We start from the raw sequence: 18,158 nt of genomic DNA, 5'->3' as shown, positions 1-18,158 counted from the left end.
GGGGTCCTGTGTAACAATGGGGGGGTAGTGTTCAGGAAGGGGCCCTGTGTAATTATGGGGAGAGGGATGGCGGTAGGGGGATAGGTTTTGTTTAACCGTGCCCCTTAAGCCCCTTCCACTGTTAACAGTCTTGCCACACCCACTTTTTGCCGTGATGTGCCTCATGCTTAAATCAGCCTCAAGTGTCCCTCATTCTCAAGTTCTAAAGTTGGGAGGGATGTACTCTGTCCTGTGATGCTGGGACTTTATACTCTGTCCTGTGATGCTGTGGCTGTATACTCTGTTCTGTGATGCTGGGGCTCTATACTCTGTTCTGTGATACTCGGGCTGTATACTCTGTCCTGTGATACTGGGGTTGTATACTCTGTCCTGTGATGCTGGGGCTGTATACCTTTTCTATGATTCTGGGGCTTTATACTTTGTCTTGTGATGCAGAGCTAAATACTCCTGACACTATGGGTGGAAGCTAGTGGAATAGTGGGGACAGAGTGTGCAGATTCTATAAGGGGTGGGGTTTATGAAAAGTAGGAGGGGTCAAAAAGGAGGGCGTGGTCTGGCACCCCATCCTAAAATGTCACCAGCTGCCAGTGAGAGTCATTAACAATGTATTGACACTCCCGGCAGTTATGGCAATGTGAACTGCTGTGCAAGTCAGATGCGATGTGGGAATCCGCAGTTGATTCGCAGGGTTCCTGCATCGCACAAGTGTGAACCGAGCCTAACTTCAAAAAGGTTATCTTACAAAGGATATTCTTGATGATAAAATAACTATCACTGGTATGATTCAAATATTCAACAGTGCACACCATATTTCCTATAACCAAATAAGGGCATATAATGTCTATGTGAGTGGGCTACAGGAGAGCAAAGGAATGACTCCCATGAGTGTCAGACCTCTCTCTACTGCTCCTTCCCATATTAATAGGAAAATGATGATAAACACATACAACCCCAGCAAACAGTAACTATAGCACAATTTAACCTGCTCTTACAGAGAGTTCTTGGTGAAATTAACCAGTTAACAACCGGCCGTCATATGACATCCTCCCAGAATTCCGCTTTCGCGCACCCCCTGATGGAGCAATCACTTGTAAACAAACTGGTGTCATGTTATGACACCGCTTCCTCCCTCCCCTCTCTGTACTGATCGGTACAGCGGAGGGGGAGAGATCGGTGTCAGCAGCACTGTGGGCTGGATCTGCAGTGCCCAGAGCGCTGCTCACAGACAATTAACCCCTCAATTCCCTGCCAATACTCTGCAATACCCAGCAATGCCCTGCCAATACTCTGCAATACCCTGACAATACTCTGCAATGCCCTGACAATACCCTGACAATACCCAGCAATGCCTTGCCAATACTCTGCAACACCCTGACAATACTCTGCAATGCCCTGCATTACTCTGCAATACCTTGACAATACTCTACAATGCCCTGACAATACCCTGACAATACTCTGCAATACCCTGACAATACTCTGCAATGCCCTGACAATACTCTGCAATACCCTGCCAATGCCCTGCAATACTCTGCAATACTCTGCAATACCCTGACAATACTCTGCAATGCCCTGAAATACTCTGCAATACCCTGACAATACTCTGCAATAGCCTGACAATACTCTGTGATGCCCTGCCAATACTCTGTAATACCCAGCAATGCCCTGCCAATACTCTGCAATACCCAGCAATAATCTGCAATACCCAGCAATACTCTGCAATAGCCTGCAATACCCTGCCAATACTCTGCCATAAATTGTCATACCCAGCAATACTCGTTGATACCCTGCAATACCCAGCCATACTCAGCCATGCTCAGCCATACTCAGGGATACCCTGCAATACCCAGCCATACTCAGTGGTACCCTGCAATACTTGGCCATGCTCAGCCATGCTTGGCTGTATTCAGCCTCTGTATGTGACCAGGCTGTGGAAGTCTCACACATGTGGTATCGCTGTACTCAGGAGGAGTAGGAGAATCTATTTTGGGGTGTAATTTTTTGATATGTACATGCTATGTGTTAGAAATATACTTTGTGTTAAATAAAAAAAATGCATTTTAACCACTTCCCGCCCGCCGGTCATCATATGACATCCTTGACTTTGTGCGGGGATATCTGAATGATGGGTGCAGCTACAGGCATCATTCAGAGATCAGCTTTTTCAGCCAGTGATTCCCTACACCATAAGAATGATCATTGTGCGACAACTTCCTTATTCACACCTGGCCTCACAAGGACCTCCAAGCACGAGACTTCTTTACCAGAGGAGGTAGCTTCCTCTCCCTAGAGGATCTGAACACCAAGACGTCTCCCAATCACATTCCAAAATGGACTTACATGCAACTACACCACTTCCTTGCTAGAAGGAACACTGTACACTACTGGACAAGAGACCTAACTATTCTAGAGGAACTATGCTCACAACACACACCTCAAAGACATCTCATATCTACCCTCTACTCATCCCTCTTCAAAGACAGTTCAGCGTTCTCCGGCAAGGCATTTTCCTCATGGGAAGATATACTGATAGGGGCGCTAGAGCAAATATAAATATCAAAAGAATGTGAAAATTTGACAATCAAATGATACCCACCATATTACAAAAATGCAAGAAACAAAACAATTACAACCAAAATATAGTGAAATACAATAGTAAATAAAGTCCCAGTTGGGTGATGACACCAAAAGGAAAAACAAGAAATTAAATAAATATAACTCCAAAGTCCAAAACAGTGATTTTTTTCAGTGAAAAATTCCTTCTGAATCCATAAATCAAAAAAACTGCTGGAATCTTCTATAACGTAATGATTTTCCTCATGGGAGCAAGATCTAGATATCAAGCTTTCCGATTCGGACTGGGAAACAATTTGTACATACTGTATATACACAAAGGCTCCCTTAATGTAGCCATCCAAGAATGTGTATATAAAATACTCTCAAAATGGTACAGGACCCCTTCACTGCTCCATAAATTCTCGGCTTCCATCTCGAATAAATGTTGGCGATGTGGTGTGGAGGAGGGTACCATGCTCCATATTTGGTGGTCGTGCCCTCTCATCCAAACCTTTTGGAGGACAATCCATGACACCATCTTTGCAGTCACATCCCAGCACAATGACTTTTCTCCTGCATCCTACTTGCTTCACTACACCGAAACTCCCAAAAGACATTACCTTAGATCTCTCAACATGTTCATGATTAATGCCGCTAAACAATGCATTCCTTGTCATTGGCGCTCCTCCTCGGTCCCAACGAAGGAGGAGTGGTTCCGCAGATTAAATGACACTGAGACCATTGAAGAATTGATTAGCATCTCACATGAAACAGTATCCAAATTTACAGCAACTTGGTATGACTGGCAACGTTTCAAACTTACAGACGCATACTCTATAAGTGCTGGCTAAATAATTCACGTAGATTGAATGTCCTTGTATGTACTCATATCCCTCTTGTTTCACCCTCCCCCTCCCTTACCCCCAATAACAAATTTTTCCTACTTCGCTTCATTGTCCACATTATGAGTCGGCCGTATTAGAAACTTATATTTGCTTGATAAGATAATTCACCTATTAAAAAATACCAACTCTAAAGTTATAACATTGTCTTACATTACACCCTCAGCACTTGGAATTGTGGCTTTATAATTCACCTATTTCGGGATTCCACTGTTTAGAACGTTTTTTTTGTTTAGGCATAGTCACAATCAATATTCTTAATAAGGATAACACTTACTTTTTGTGTTTCTGCAAACAGCAGTATGCCTTTGTCTGCTCAGAAATGAGTTTATAAAACCGTCTCCTGACGGTTTCCATTTTGCCTGTGGGCATGTGAAGCCCACAGGCATCTTCTTCCGGGAGAGTGTGCTCCAAAATGACCAGCATGCACCGCCCGTTCTATGAAAGATCTCGCGCATGCGCAGTCAGCGCAATCTCGAGCGCCGTCAACAGCTCCGGTTGCCTTGACAACGGGTGTTGTCGTCGGAAGTCCCGCCCCGTTGTGATGGCAACGGAGATAAACCAAGAAACAAAGAGCACAGATGGGACGATCATAGACGATAGAGCGGCGCTGGATCAAGAGGAAAGGTTAGTATAAAAATTTATTTTACCTTGCACTATTTAGATCGACAGCATAATGCTCTGGGGAAAAAGTGAACAATTACTTTTAAATTGAAAATGTGCACATTTAATTATATAGAGAGAGAGAGAGATCTAGGTAGTGTGTGTGTGTGTATTTGGTGGTAGATATTGCATATTTATATATATATATATATATATATATATATATATATATATATATATAAATATGCAATATCTACCCCCAAATATATATACTATATCACTATATATAGAAATCGATCTCTCGCAATATATATGCACAATACATAACTCTCTCTCTCTCTATATATATTTGCAATATCTAACACAAAATATCTATCTCTTTTTTTTTTTGGGTGTGAGATATGGAGGATATATATATATATATATATATATATATATATATATATATACGTAAAGTTCAAATTAATATATATATGGTCATTTTTAAATTTTAGAATAATTTTTAAGTTAATATATATTTATATGTTAAAAATGTTTATTATTTTTTTTTCTTTAAATATAGATATATATATATATATATATATATATATATATATATATATATATATATATATATATTACACACATACATATGTACTGTATTTTTTTTTTTAAACAATTATAATAAAGTTTTAATATTTTTTTTCTATAGCTGTTTTCCCCCTTCCACCCCAAGCCGAGATCGATTTTTTTTTTTTGGTTTGTTGTTTTGTTATCTGCCTTTCTAGCACTTTCACAGATGTTCTGCTGGCCTTGTGTTAACATGGCAATTACAATCTAATCTATCCAGGCTTTTTGTTGACAATATTTATAAGGGAATACTTATTAAGGTTGCCAAAAGATATACGGTACTAGGTTAAAGGTCTAAGATAATATGCTTAGGCGTGCATTTCACTAAGTTCAGAATTAAGATGCAAGATGTTGACATATTAGGATGCATCTGTCTGCGGTAAGAGGTACAAAGCTAAGATAGGACTGGTTACGCAAGAATATGGTCAGTCAGCAGATGTTGAAATGATGAAATAACTATCAGAAGACTGTATTTCACCTTTGACTTAGATAATGTCATGAGTTTAAGAAAAATGTCGATGTATGTATGAATTACCTGATTGGTTAAACCACAGGGCTGTCCTTCTGTTCAAACTAAATAAAATTGTTGTGTGTGCTTCAATAGGCACATTCATTATTCACGTACAATAGCGTGTATGTGTAATGTTTTGTCCACCGGTGAAAGGGACCTCCGCTCTTCAATCCTAGCCTAGGCTACCAGGGGTTACTTACAGAAGACGAGCAACCTAACAGTTTTGGTACCAGCAAAGTGGGGTTCGTCTCGTCTTGCGACAGGTAAGTCACTTTACTCTTTTTTACCTGATTGGTGAATGGTGTAAACACTTACTCTGTCCGGGCGGCCGCTACGAACTTAGTTTAAAATTAAAAGAAGTAACTGTGCCTTCGCGATGGACTAGGCTGGTCACTCGGGAGGTGAAAAGGGCTCGCAAGGAATTTATAGGTTTAGGGGAGTCCGACTAGGTTGGTCTGACTTAAAACTATTGGTGATAGTATTTTTAACACGGGAAGTAGTAGATTACGCCCGTGACAAAGGGATTGGTGGAGTGGACGCCCATTTGAAATTTTTTAAAAAAAAGTGCACTATAAATTGATAAATGTATTGCAATACGGTTATGTCATGTCTTAAAGTATATTAAGAATATGTCTGTTTCTCTCTAGGTACACGTGTAAGTATATAGAGTATAAGTTTTAATATAGAGTATAAGGAAAATAATTGTTGTTGTTTAAATAAGTGCAGAATATGAGGAGCCCTCTTGTAGTGACATAGCATCCGCCTGCCCCCATTGCACGTTAGGTCTACTCTTCCTAAGAATAGATGACAAGTGGATTTGACTGACCACCAGACCAGGGGGGTTCTCTTGCAGACTTGGTGTAAGAGGGGTAAATACCGCCACCAGGAAAAATTTACCCTTCATCGTATATTAAGGGTAAATCTTCATAGTTTTATATAAGTCCATCTGCCCCAAAAAAGATCAGGGATCCTACTCCCAGACCAGAGACCGGATTGTTGGACAAACCGGGTGTTATCACCTGTGTCCTGCCACTAGACACACACTGCCCAGACTACTAGATGGGGAATACTGCAGCAACCCAAGCTATGGCCACCCCATCACCCTATGAATTTGTCAGTAATATGATCCCTGGCCCCCAGGTAGAACCATTTTGGACACAAGTCCGAGAAAGGTGTCAGCAATTGGGGATACATGACCCAGGGCCATATGGTCCTTGTACTGAGGAAGACTGGCAAGAAGTCAGTAAAATTTGTCAGGTACATAAGCATTCTTATCCTCCCTGCAAAGGGGCTGACCCACAATACATGAAGGATTGTTTCTGTGCATGGAACAAATGCCTTGGAAAATATAGGCAATTGTGGACAGCAAGGACATTGGAAATCCCAGTGCCCTTATAGGACTGGACAGATTAGAGCAAGAGGCAGAGGCAGGGGATTTAACCCCCAGACCCGCCCACAGTATCCCCGTTATCTGCCATACCAGAACCCTCGTCAACCACTACCCCAATATCCTACACAGCCACAAATAATGCACCGAGGGAAACTCTGTTGGTATTAATGGGACACCTGTCACCCATCCCATCACTCCACCACTGACTGTAGCCACTCCAGAAGGACAGAAATTATGTACCCAAACTTTTGCCGTCTTGTCCTCATGCCCTGTGCCCCTTATGGGACGGGACCTCTTGGCACAACTGTGTATTATCATTAAGTTTAATAGAGAAGGTTCCCTTACCGCTAGTTCACCATTATGTGACTTACATGGCCCTAAGCGACATGCACACAGAGGCTTCTTTATGCTACTCCCCGCCTCTCTCGAAACACATGCTATCTGGGCAGAAAACAAAGGTAGTGTGGGCTTTATTAATTGCACACCATATGCACCCCAAATGCGGTCAGATGCAGGGATACAATATCAAAAACAGTATCCCCTACCCCCAGAGAAAGTCAAAGGCATCTCCCCTCAAATTAATGATTACATATCAAAAGGTATCCTGAGACCAATCATCAGTCCCTGGAACACACCCATTTACCCTGTAAAGAAGGCCAGTGGCGAGTGGAGACTCGTCCAAGACCTCAGAGCCGTAAACAAACAAGTGATTCCCCTCCCACCCCTAGTCTCAGACATCACTTATTTTTTCATGCATACCGGCAGACTCTCTATGCTACACAGTAATTGATTTAGCGAATGCTTTCTTTAGCATTCCCATTGCAGAGGAAGCCCAACCTATGTTTGCTTTCTCCTGGGCCGGGGGCCAACTAACCTGGCAAGGGTATGTAGACAGTCCAGCCGCCTTCTCTATGGTACTCAACGAGACTGTCAAGTCTTGGACTTCTGAGCGTGGGTCGGTACTAATACAGTATGTGGATGACCTGCTCCTGTGCAGTCGAACTGCTGAAGATTGTGCGGTCGATTCAACATCACTGTTACAACACCTAGCTCACGCCGGGCATCTAGCCTCAAGGAAGAAAATACAATGGTGCCAGCCACAGGTAGAATACCTAGGGTGCATTCTAAAGGAAGGAACAAGGCTGGTGTCACCTAAACGTGCCGCAGCCCTTCGAGCTCTCAGTCCCCCAAAAGACAAGGCCGCCCTACTCTCATTTTTGGGTGCAATTGTATATTACCGCCAATGGATCCCTGACTGTTCTCATTATGATAGTATCCTAAGAGAGGCTACTGGCTCGACAGCCCCTAAATTAATAGATTGGACTGAAGACAGACTACAAGCTTTTCAAGCTCTATTAAACAGTCTGTCAAATGCTCCCGCCCTAGGGTTGGTAGACTATGGTAAAGCTTTTCAACTATACTGTGTAGTCTCGGGGACCTCTTTTGCCGCGGTTTTGACACAACAGCATGGAACAGGCTACCGCCCTGTCTCCTACCTATCTAAAAAAAACTCCCCATCCAAGTACAGGGAATGCCATTCTGTCTCCAAAATCTTGCTGCCTGTGCAATGGCTGTACAAGATGCAAACAAATTAGTGCTAGGTCACCCATTGACTCTCTATACCACTCATTCAGTCACGCATCTTATTCAGAACATGAATACCCAACATATGACCTCGCAAAGACTTAGTGGTTATGAGATAACACTGATGAACACTGATAACCTCACACTCAAATATGTGCCTGCCAGCAACCCCGCTGTGCGCCTTTTGCATTCCATGTTGCGTTTACCACATGACCCAGACATTATACATGACTGTTCGGAAAAGGTTGCTGCTATTACCAGTCCCAGACCGGATCTCACTGACACCCCTATCTCAGGTGCAGAGGATGTTTTTGTGGACGGTAGTTGCTCCCGTCCCTCTGATTCCACCTTCCAAACAGGATATGCAATAGTCCAGTTGCCAAACAAGGTATTAGAAGCCAAACCACTGCCCCCTCTTCGGCTCAGGTGGCTGAACTGGAAGCCCTCACTAGGGCCTGCATTCTATTCACCGGTAAAGAGGTGAACGTCTACACAGACAGTAGATATGCTTTTGGAGTGGTGCATGATTTTGGTGTGATATGGGCCAATAGAGGTTTTAAAACAGCAGACAACAAAATAATTGCCAACTCCACACAGATTAGTGCTCTCCTCCAAGCCATTCTTCTTCCAAAAAAGGTAGCCATAATTAAAGTAAAGGCACACTCCTCTGACAGCAGTCGTGTTTCAAAAGGGAATGCTCTTGCTGACAGAGAAGCTAAAAGAGCTGCTGCCTTTTCCCCTAACCCACCTGCCCCCACAACAATGTTTTTCAAGGAACACTTCGCAGCACCTAACTTTAAAACTGTCATAGCACAGATGCAATCAATGGCCACAGAAGATGATGTCCATTTTTGGACAAAGGAAGGATTGACCAAAGACCCTGAAGGTCTTTGGTCAAAAGAGGGGAAGATCCACATGCAAGAACAAAATTATCACCCTTTGAGGTCCTCATGGGAATCCCCGCAAACATAGAATTACCCCCATTAGACCAAGACACTGATATTGACATTTATTCCCAACAGGAAATGTACGTGAAAAATCTGGTAAGTATGCTCCACGAAATAAACGAACAAGTTTCTGTCACCTTTTTTCCCTCTTCCCACAGAACCAACGCATCCCTTCATCCCTGGGGATAAAGTGCTGATCAAACAATTAGCACAAAGAAAGAGTATCGGACCGGCTTTCTCAGGACCATGGAAGGTGGAAAAGGTATCCAGGACCGCAGTGTTAACAGACCTAGGAAACACCTGGATCCACGCCAGCCGTCTTAAAAAGTGTCCCCAGCTTCCCTCGACTCCAGAGCCCCTGGCAGTGACAGAGAGCAGCAACTCCCAAGAACAAGATCTACAAGAAGTTCAGAGAGGCATAGAACAAATTTCCCTGGAAGATCCCACACCCCCTCAAAAGGACAAAACAGAGCCAACAACTGCCGGGATGAGAAACGAAGAAGAAGAACAGAACTCTTAGATAACAAATAATCAGAACTTTAAAAAAAAACAAAGATGCTTTCTCCATCAGTGTCAGGGAAGGCTGTATGCCTTTGGGGTAGTCTGGTACTATTTGTATTCCTGCCCACATGGTTTATAGCCAACTGTATATATCATCCAGAAGATTTAGGTCTATTAAAAGGGATATGTGGACCACCTAAGATGAATAATACCCCCGGCCAAAGACATAGTAGAAGTATTGTACCCGTTAATGAGTCACCTAAGGGACTGACTAACAAGATGTTACTACTAAAATTCAAATATAGCTATGCTCAAAAATCTGGTTTTGAGAAATGCTGGATTTGCAGCAAGCTACATCCCAGTACAGCTAGAATCCCTCTCATGGCAGTCCCCTTGAATTTTACCCCCCTCCTTAATGGAACACCCCCTATCGTCCTAACGAATGTTACTAGGACCCGTCCAAATAAAACCCTCACTTTCCAAATTATAGGTAGAAGCCACTTCCCAGACTGGTGTTTCCGACTGGGAAACACCACAGATGGAGCCGAGGTTTGCAAACAAGCAAAACTTAACATTTCAATGACATCATTTAACAGTCCTTCTTTCTTCCATACTTCAGATCCCACCCTAAATGCCACCTTTTTAGACTTTCTTAGCTCCAGTACCAAGACTACAATACACCAATTAATGTCAATTCTGGTGCTCTCTGGCCTTTCTGATACTCTTAGGAACGTGTTCCATAAACGACCCCTAGCTCTAGGAAATACCATATATATATGCTGCGGCAAACTCTGTCACCCCTGGATCCCAACCAAACCCCAGGGGTGGTGTTACCTTGCAGCCCTGGTTCCTATTATGGGGGTATTAGGGGATAACAAGGGAAGTCACCTCCTTGAAGCCAGCATGCATCCTAGATATCCCCTTAGACACCGTAATAAACGAGAATTGTTTTTAGGAAAAGATATGGCCTGGGCATGGTTCCCTTCCTGGACAGGGTGGGGAATTGACCTAATGAAAAGATTAAATAATTACACTGGCATAATTGATGAGATTCTGGAGGAAAATTCTGATGACATAACCAAACTAAATCTAGAAACTAGGGCAATTAGGAAGCAACTAGAACTACATGAGTTGGCTATAGAAAGTATGAGTGCAGCCCTTACTGGCCTCTGTGAGACTACTGAGGATTATGAGTGCTGTACCTGGATTCATAATACCAGCATCGAAGTCCCAGACTACTATGACGTTATTGCTCAACACAGGGAAGAGGTAAATAAACTACAGAAAGAGGCAAGGAACATAGGAAAAAACTGGGATCCCTTCTCGAGCAGTTTTAGTTTTGGGGGATTAATATCTTGGCTCCGAAATGCTGCCATGACAATTGTCACTGTGATTCTCTTCATTCTATTTTTATATGCCTGTTATAAGATAATCAAATGTTTATGTAAAAAGGGAAACACGGTCGCTCCGAAGGATCTGAAACTCACTTCCATTGTTAAGGATCCAACGGTATGGTATAGAAACCAAGAGCACAAGGGTTCGGAGTATGAAGCCTGTGCTATTAAATTAGAAAAGGAATGATCATTATGTAAATCACAGAATGATCAAAGGAAGGATTATAAGGGAATACTTATTAAGGTTGCCAAAAGATATACGGTACTAGGTTAAAGGTCTAAGATAATATGCTTAGGCGTGCATTTCACTAAGTTCAGAATTAAGATGCAAGATGTTGACATATTAGGATGCATCTGTCTGCGGTAAGAGGTACAAAGCTAAGATAGGACTGGTTACGCAAGAATATGGTCAGTCAGCAGATGTTGAAATGATGAAATAACTATCAGAAGACTGTATTTCACCTTTGACTTAGATAATGTCATGAGTTTAAGAAAAATGTCGATGTATGTATGAATTACCTGATTGGTTAAACCACAGGGCTGTCCTTCTGTTCAAACTAAATAAAATTGTTGTGTGTGCTTCAATAGGCACATTCATTATTCACGTACAATAGCGTGTATGTGTAATGTTTTGTCCACCGGTGAAAGGGACCTCCGCTCTTCAATCCTAGCCTAGGCTACCAGGGGTTACTTACAGAAGACGAGCAACCTAACAATATTCCTTTAGCAAAAGTTGCCTTTTTTTTTTTTTTTTTTTAATTTTTAGTAAATTTTCTCGGCTATATATATACGTATAACAAATGTAGATATGCACACATTATATATATATATATATATATATATATATTCACATACTTTAAATAGCTTTAAGTCTTATGTTTACATTTATATATACCAGCTAACTAAATATATGATTGGTGGGGGTATGTATGTAAATAGAGATATATATATATATATATATATATATATATATATATATATATATATATATATAGAGAGAGATATCTAGCGATATATATATATTTATACATCTATAGATATATATATAATATATATCTATCTTTATAAATATATTTTTAATCAATAGTTAAATTAAATGTATACACCTTCATTTATTATTATAATTATTTTAAATTGTATTTTTTTTTATTGTGGTAATTTTCATATATTATGTGTGTATATATTCGCCAAATAATGTGTGTTTAGTTTAAAAAATAATCAAACTAAAAACCTTACTTAGCTTTTCTCCTTATCTGTAAATACACCCCTACCCCACCCCTTATATCAATTCCTTTCTTATCTAATCTAACTAGTTGTAAATTCTTTCGAAGTGACAATTTCAGAACATTTGTTTGCATGGTCCTAAAAATATATCCGTAGATAGTGTGTATGTTATTAGAGATATATATATATACACACACACACACACACACACACACACACACACACACTCATTAGAATATATATATATATATATATATATATATATATATATATATATATATATATATATATATGTATATATATATATTGAGATGAGAGATAGCACCATAAAGATATAAACTGTGGTCTTACAATTTTTTTTTTATTTTGCCTACATTTAACGGTACGTCATTATATTCAGATCTAAAGTAATTAATCACTGCCTAATTTTTGCAGATTGCAGAAAAGAAAAAAATTTGTCAAAATTTATTCTCGATATCAACATGGTAAGTAAAAATTATTCTTTATCAAATTTTAGTTTTATTTTGTTTTGAAGATATAATGACCATTCATAATTTCCTTTTGACTTGAAGGCTAATAATTCTGGAACAGCGGCAGACATCGTCGAATACTATTCTTCGTTTAGTCAAGAGGAAAGAGTAAGGCCGCGTACACACGCGCGGACTGTTCGCCCAACCTTGTCCGCTGAACAGTGTTTGGGCGGACAGTCCGCTCGTGTGTGGGGCTTCAGCGGACAGTTTCAGCGGACAGTTGGACGAACAAGGTCTTACGGAAATTCCGAAAAACTGTCCGCTGAAACAAGGTTTCAGCGGACTGTTCGCTCGTGTGTAGGCTTGTTCGGCCAACTAAGTCTCGCGCATGCTCAGAAAGGATTTTCACGCCGAAAGCTATAATGCAGTGTATAGGACGTCGTATTTTTCGTCCCGTCGTACGTGCCGTTCACGTCATCGCGCACGGTTTCAGCAAACTGTTCGTCCGTCGTGTGTGGCCATGTCCGTCCATGCTAAGTTTGAGCGGACTGTTTGCCGAAACTGTTGGACGGACAAAGTTGGGCGAACAGTCCGCGCGTGTGTACGCGGCCTAAGTTTTCCATCTATGTTTTTTTAAATCATTTGTTAAATCATTTGTTCTCTCTTTTTTTATTTTTATTTTATTTTTTTTAAAGTGGAGGTCCACCCTAAAGTGGAGCTTCCGCTCATAGGAACACCCCCCCCCTACGGCGCCACCATCTTGACCTTTCAGGGTGGAGTACAGGTATCTGCACCCACTTCAGGGATAGATATCTGCAGAATAAACACCCCTTTCCGCAGATATCTACGCCCTTTTGCAAAGGTCCCCCGCTGTCTGCTGGGAAGCACACAGATCCCAGAGATAGCGGGGACCATCCTTATTGCAGAGCGCGACTCGCGCATGCGCATTAGGGAAACGGGAAATGAAGCCGCAAGGCTCCACTTCCTGATTCCCATAGCCAAGATGGAGGCGGCAGCACCCGAGAGACAATCGAGAGTTTGGTTTTGGGTGCCACAATCGCGTGCGCGCTGGGCGGGTAAGTGTCATTATTATAAAACTCAGCAGCTGCATTATTTGTAGCTGCTGGCTTAAAAAAAATACCAAAAAACCGCAAGACTCACGCTTTAAATTCTTCGGCTATAGGTACTACAGCTTCTGAATTATCCAAAAAAATAGTTAGCTGACCGGTGTGCGATCAAGATCAACACCTTATGCCAATCTCTCGATTGTCTCTCCGGTGCTGATGCCAACATCTTCTGGATGTGAATCATGAATGTAAGCCTTGCGGCTTAACTTCACGGTTCACCATAGGTGATGCTCGATGCACTGCGCAATAAGGATGTTACACAGTGTCTGCGGCATACGTGTTTTGCCCTGCTGACACTGGACAAACCCTTACAAACTGTCGTATATACACGCAGAATAACAGAGGCGTAACTAGAAACCTCAGGGCCCCGATGCAAGAAATCAGGAAGGGCCCCCCCTCCCCCCCAAAAGCATGATTTTGATACTATATTTTTTTCAACTGTAGAACAAAGTAAAACATTTCTGTGCAGCCTGTGTCCCGAGTGAAACCTGTGTCACCAGTGCAGTGGTGGTACTGGAGGGGGGTGGCGGTGGTACTGGAGGGGGATGGTGGTCCTGGAGAGGGGTGGTGGTCCTGGAGGTGGGTGGCGGTGGTGGTACTGGAGGGGGGTGGCGGTGGTACTGGAGGGGGATGGTGGTCCTGGAGAGGGGTGGCGGTGGTACTGGAGGTGGTGGCGGTGGTACTGCAGGTGGGTGGTGGTACTGGAGGGTGGGTGGTGGTACTGGAGGAGGGTGGCGATGGTACTGGAGAGGCATGGTGCTCCTGGAGAGGGGTGGCAGTGGTAGTGCAGGTGGGTGGCATGGTGGTGGTACTGAAGGGGGGTGGTGGTCCTGGAAAGGGGTGGCGGTGGTAACGGAGGTGGGTTGCGGTGGTACTGGAGAGGTGGTGGCGGTGGTACTGGAGGGGTGTTGGCAGTGGTCCTGGAGGTGGGTGGTGGTGGTGGTACTGAAGGTGGGGGGCACGGTGGTGGTACTGGAGAGGGGTGGTGGTGGTCCTGGAGGTGGGTGGTGGTGGTACTGAAGGCGGGTGGCGCGGTGGTGGTGGTGGTACTGGAGGAGGGGTGGCGGTGGTACTGGACATCAGGGTTCACAGAGGGCCCCCTTGCTTCAGGATCCCCAGATAACCCCCCCTTACATCAGGGTCCCCAGAGAGCCACCCTTACTTTAGGGTCCCTAGACAGTCACCCCCCCTTAAAGAGGTTTCTCTGTACCTTGCTGGACTCCGATGTGCACCTTGGCCCCCAGCAGATCTCTGTACCCCCCCCCCCCCCGCACCTGGGGGGAGGCAACGATCAGCAGCTCTATGGATGTTTATGGGCGGCGGGATCTTCCTGAGTCTCTGTACACACTGGAGAGGGGTCAGTGCGGCTGTGAGTGGAGAGCGTGTCTGTCATTTAACAGCAGCGCAGAGCCAGAGACACCAGGACTGACGTTTAATTTTCCCTCGTTCTCTCTCCCAGGGAACGCTGGCACAGCTGATCTGCTCCCCCTTCGGACCCCCCTCCCATCCCCTCCTCTCCTGTGTTCTCCGCGGGAAATGTGAGCTTGTTAGCTTTGCACCTGAATGCCCGCGGAGAACACAGGAGAGGAGGGGAGGGGTGGCCGAAGGGGGAGCAGATCAGCTGTGGAGAGAGAACGAGGGAAAATTAAATGTCAGTCCCGGTGTCTCTGGCTCTGCGCTGCTGTTAAATGACAGACACGCTCTCCACTCACAGCCCCGTGGATAGCAACCACGCCGCCCCCCCCTCCCCCCACAGTGATGGAATTACAGGGCCCAGTCGCAACTGCGACTGTTGCGACCCTGATAATTCCGCCACTGCAGAATAAGTTGCGCTCAATGTCTGAAGTGGGTGCACATAGCTGTATAATACAGGTTTTTTACAACCCTCCAACACCTGTGGAAGAGGCCAATTGTTCAGCTGTAGGGGGGGAGGAGTCTAATTAGCGCATGTTAGCCTTTAGGCACAAGCATTTGTATGTCTCATTCTCTTTAGTATTTTGAAATCTATTTTTTTATCTTGTGTATATTTTTATTGCAATCCAAAGTAACTCTTTTCAAATTGATAAAAGAAAATATCTAATTCTATATCCATATATATTGACTGAAGAATACATCAAGCAAAGTTCGTTTTACAAACATTTTATTATAGAAAAATGTCTATTAGAACTATCAGCTTACTTCAATCTTTTTTTTTTTTATTTTAATCCCAAATTCTTTTTTGTACAAGAGATCTCCAATTTTAGTTTTATTTATTGCTAATTAATCCAAATATTTTTTGATTTCAATAAAATTTTAAAATTATCTATTCAATGTTTTGATTTTAGCGCAAGATAATAGTCCAGCAGCTGTTAGCAAGGTACCCCGCACGAGACATTGACCGTGCCTTCCCAGTGAATCCAACGGTTACTTCGTCGAGTGTTGCCTCATCCGCATCAGAAAATCAAGAAACTGCCGATGACAGAATAGGCAACATAGACTGGTGTCAGTGTCAATGCTGTATACCAATGGCTACCCAGGTGGAATCAGTTTGTTGCCGGGAAACAGCCGAGGTAGACGGATGCATACCAGAGGGAAGGAAATGCATAACAGAGGCAGATATTTTCTCGTCTCAAATCGCAACAGAGGAACACGTCAGACTCATGTTTACCATGTTGTATTTAGAGGAACGTCCTGTTGTCGATGCCGACAACAATAGGTCAGTGAATTTGTTAATATTATTACATGAGACTACCCATCGTTTTAAATTAATTTTTTTTTAAATTCAAAGTTCTCTTAAAGTTATCTGTTTGTTTTAAATCCAAAAAATGTTTTATTTCAGGAGATTATGCAAAACAGCGTATCGTGCTTTTATTGCATGGATCTACGTTTTTTTAGGGAAGGGGAATCGTAGGGTCATCCCATCGTGTGCAGTAAAAGTAGTGCGTCAGACCTTTCCTGATCCAAATGGGAATTATGTTGGATTTCTTTACTCCGAAGACTACGACGCATCGGAAATGGCGTTTCACTAAATTCCTTTTTTTAGTTTTCACAGTTGACCTTTTTTTCATTTTTTGATTCAATATATTATTAATGTTAGCAGTTTATTTTATTTTGCAATGTTTTTAATAAAATATATAAATAAAAAAATTAAATTTATGCTAATGAGTTATTTGTATTATTTATAACAGGATCAAAGTTATTAATTAATTCAATGTGTACGATAAGAGTATGCACTACCTAAAACAACAGATGCAACAAACTTATCTCTATATAAAAAAATTTAATACAATTCGGTGAAAAAAAGAATAGACAACAGACCATAATAAGTCAACATGAAACAATCAAACAAATTTGCAATTTTAAAGTTTTGTAGTGCCTTGGAAAGTGCCGTATATAGCAATGTCAATCCAATCTTTTAGATATGACACACTTATCAAGTTCATTTTACACCTGTTGGAAAGCGTGTCATATGCTCAAGCACCGCGGCACTTGTTTCCGGCCTCTCAACAGGCGCTATGTTTTTGGGCATCAGAAGATTTTTTGATGTCCAAGAACTATGTATTGTGCCCTCGATGATCGAAATCATGTTTGCAAGCATTACAAAAGTGTGGTCAGTGTTCATCTTTTCAAATACATTGCGAACAATCCATTTTTTCCGACCACGTGGAAATTACAGGTTTTTCCTTAACACCAAAATCTCATCACCACTTGCATCCTTTTTTTTTGTCAGAGCCGGTTTACGTATCACATTGTGATTGTGGCATAATGCCGCCAATTTAGTTCTTGCATCCATTGAATCCATTTTAAAATGGATTCTTTTGGGCCTATACTTTAGAATCATGCTGTGATACGTTTCGATGACCCCAGTCTGACAAAATAAAGTGAGATGTTTCATGTCCTTTGCCAACTGAGGGTCCAAAACAATTGAGGATAATGCGTGAAATGCAGGTGTGTGTATGGTTAGCCAAGGAACAGTCGGAGAATGCACATCGATCTCATCATGTTGGCATTTGTGCTCTGTATCTCCAATTTTCCATACATGTACATTTACTATATGATGTAGTAGAGATTCCCACAGAAGTTTAAAACGTTCCTCGCTTCCATTACAATCTCGACTACACCAATAGAAATGTGTCAATATGGCTCGAATCCACGGCTGAATTGGTCGATACATTTTTTTTTTTGAAATTTGCATAAGTTTACGTTTTAAATTTTTAACATAATGCCAGATGTCGAATTGATGATTAATATTTTGGTACTTTTCCGTTGTTAATTTTCGTATACCGGTGTGTCGATCTGTTCCAACGAATTGAATATCTAATTTTTGTTCTATTAAGCGATCTAAACATTTAGTAAAACCAAAT

At 42.2% G+C, this 18,158-nt stretch overlaps 1 protein-coding gene and 1 long non-coding RNA gene across 2 annotated transcripts; both read left to right on the top strand.

The window, feature by feature from the left end:
* The first annotated feature begins 5,457 nt into the window (after positions 1–5,457).
* LOC143924546 (uncharacterized) lies at positions 5,458–11,605 on the top strand. Its single transcript, XR_013261888.1, has 2 exons — positions 5,458–8,671; positions 8,755–11,605. It is a non-coding gene; the product is annotated as an uncharacterized LOC143924546 (long non-coding RNA).
* Positions 11,606–12,627: 1,022 nt separating this feature from the next.
* LOC143925492 (P2X purinoceptor 7-like) lies at positions 12,628–16,950 on the top strand. Its single transcript, XM_077450002.1, has 4 exons — positions 12,628–12,703; positions 12,791–12,856; positions 16,140–16,510; positions 16,634–16,950. The coding sequence occupies exons 1-4, from the start codon at positions 12,701–12,703 to the stop codon at positions 16,821–16,823; spliced, it is 630 nt and encodes a 209-aa protein (XP_077306128.1). The 5' UTR covers positions 12,628–12,700; the 3' UTR covers positions 16,824–16,950.
* The last annotated feature ends 1,208 nt before the right edge of the window (positions 16,951–18,158 follow it).

The sequence above is a fragment of the Lithobates pipiens genome, unplaced genomic scaffold (genome assembly GCF_037356315.1).
Source record: "Lithobates pipiens isolate NorthernLeopardFrog02 unplaced genomic scaffold, aLitPip1_a1.2 Scaffold_22, whole genome shotgun sequence".
Lineage (NCBI taxonomy): Eukaryota > Metazoa > Chordata > Amphibia > Anura > Ranidae > Lithobates > Lithobates pipiens.
This window is presented reverse-complemented; position numbering and strand designations above follow the sequence as displayed.

Coding starts and splice junctions, on each gene's coding strand:
- LOC143925492 (XM_077450002.1), top strand. Junction 12,857..16,139: donor CGTTTAGTCAAGAGGAAAGA/GTAAGGCCGCGT, acceptor TTTTGATTTTAG/CGCAAGATAATAGTCCAGCA. Junction 16,511..16,633: donor GTCGATGCCGACAACAATAG/GTCAGTGAATTT, acceptor GTTTTATTTCAG/GAGATTATGCAAAACAGCGT.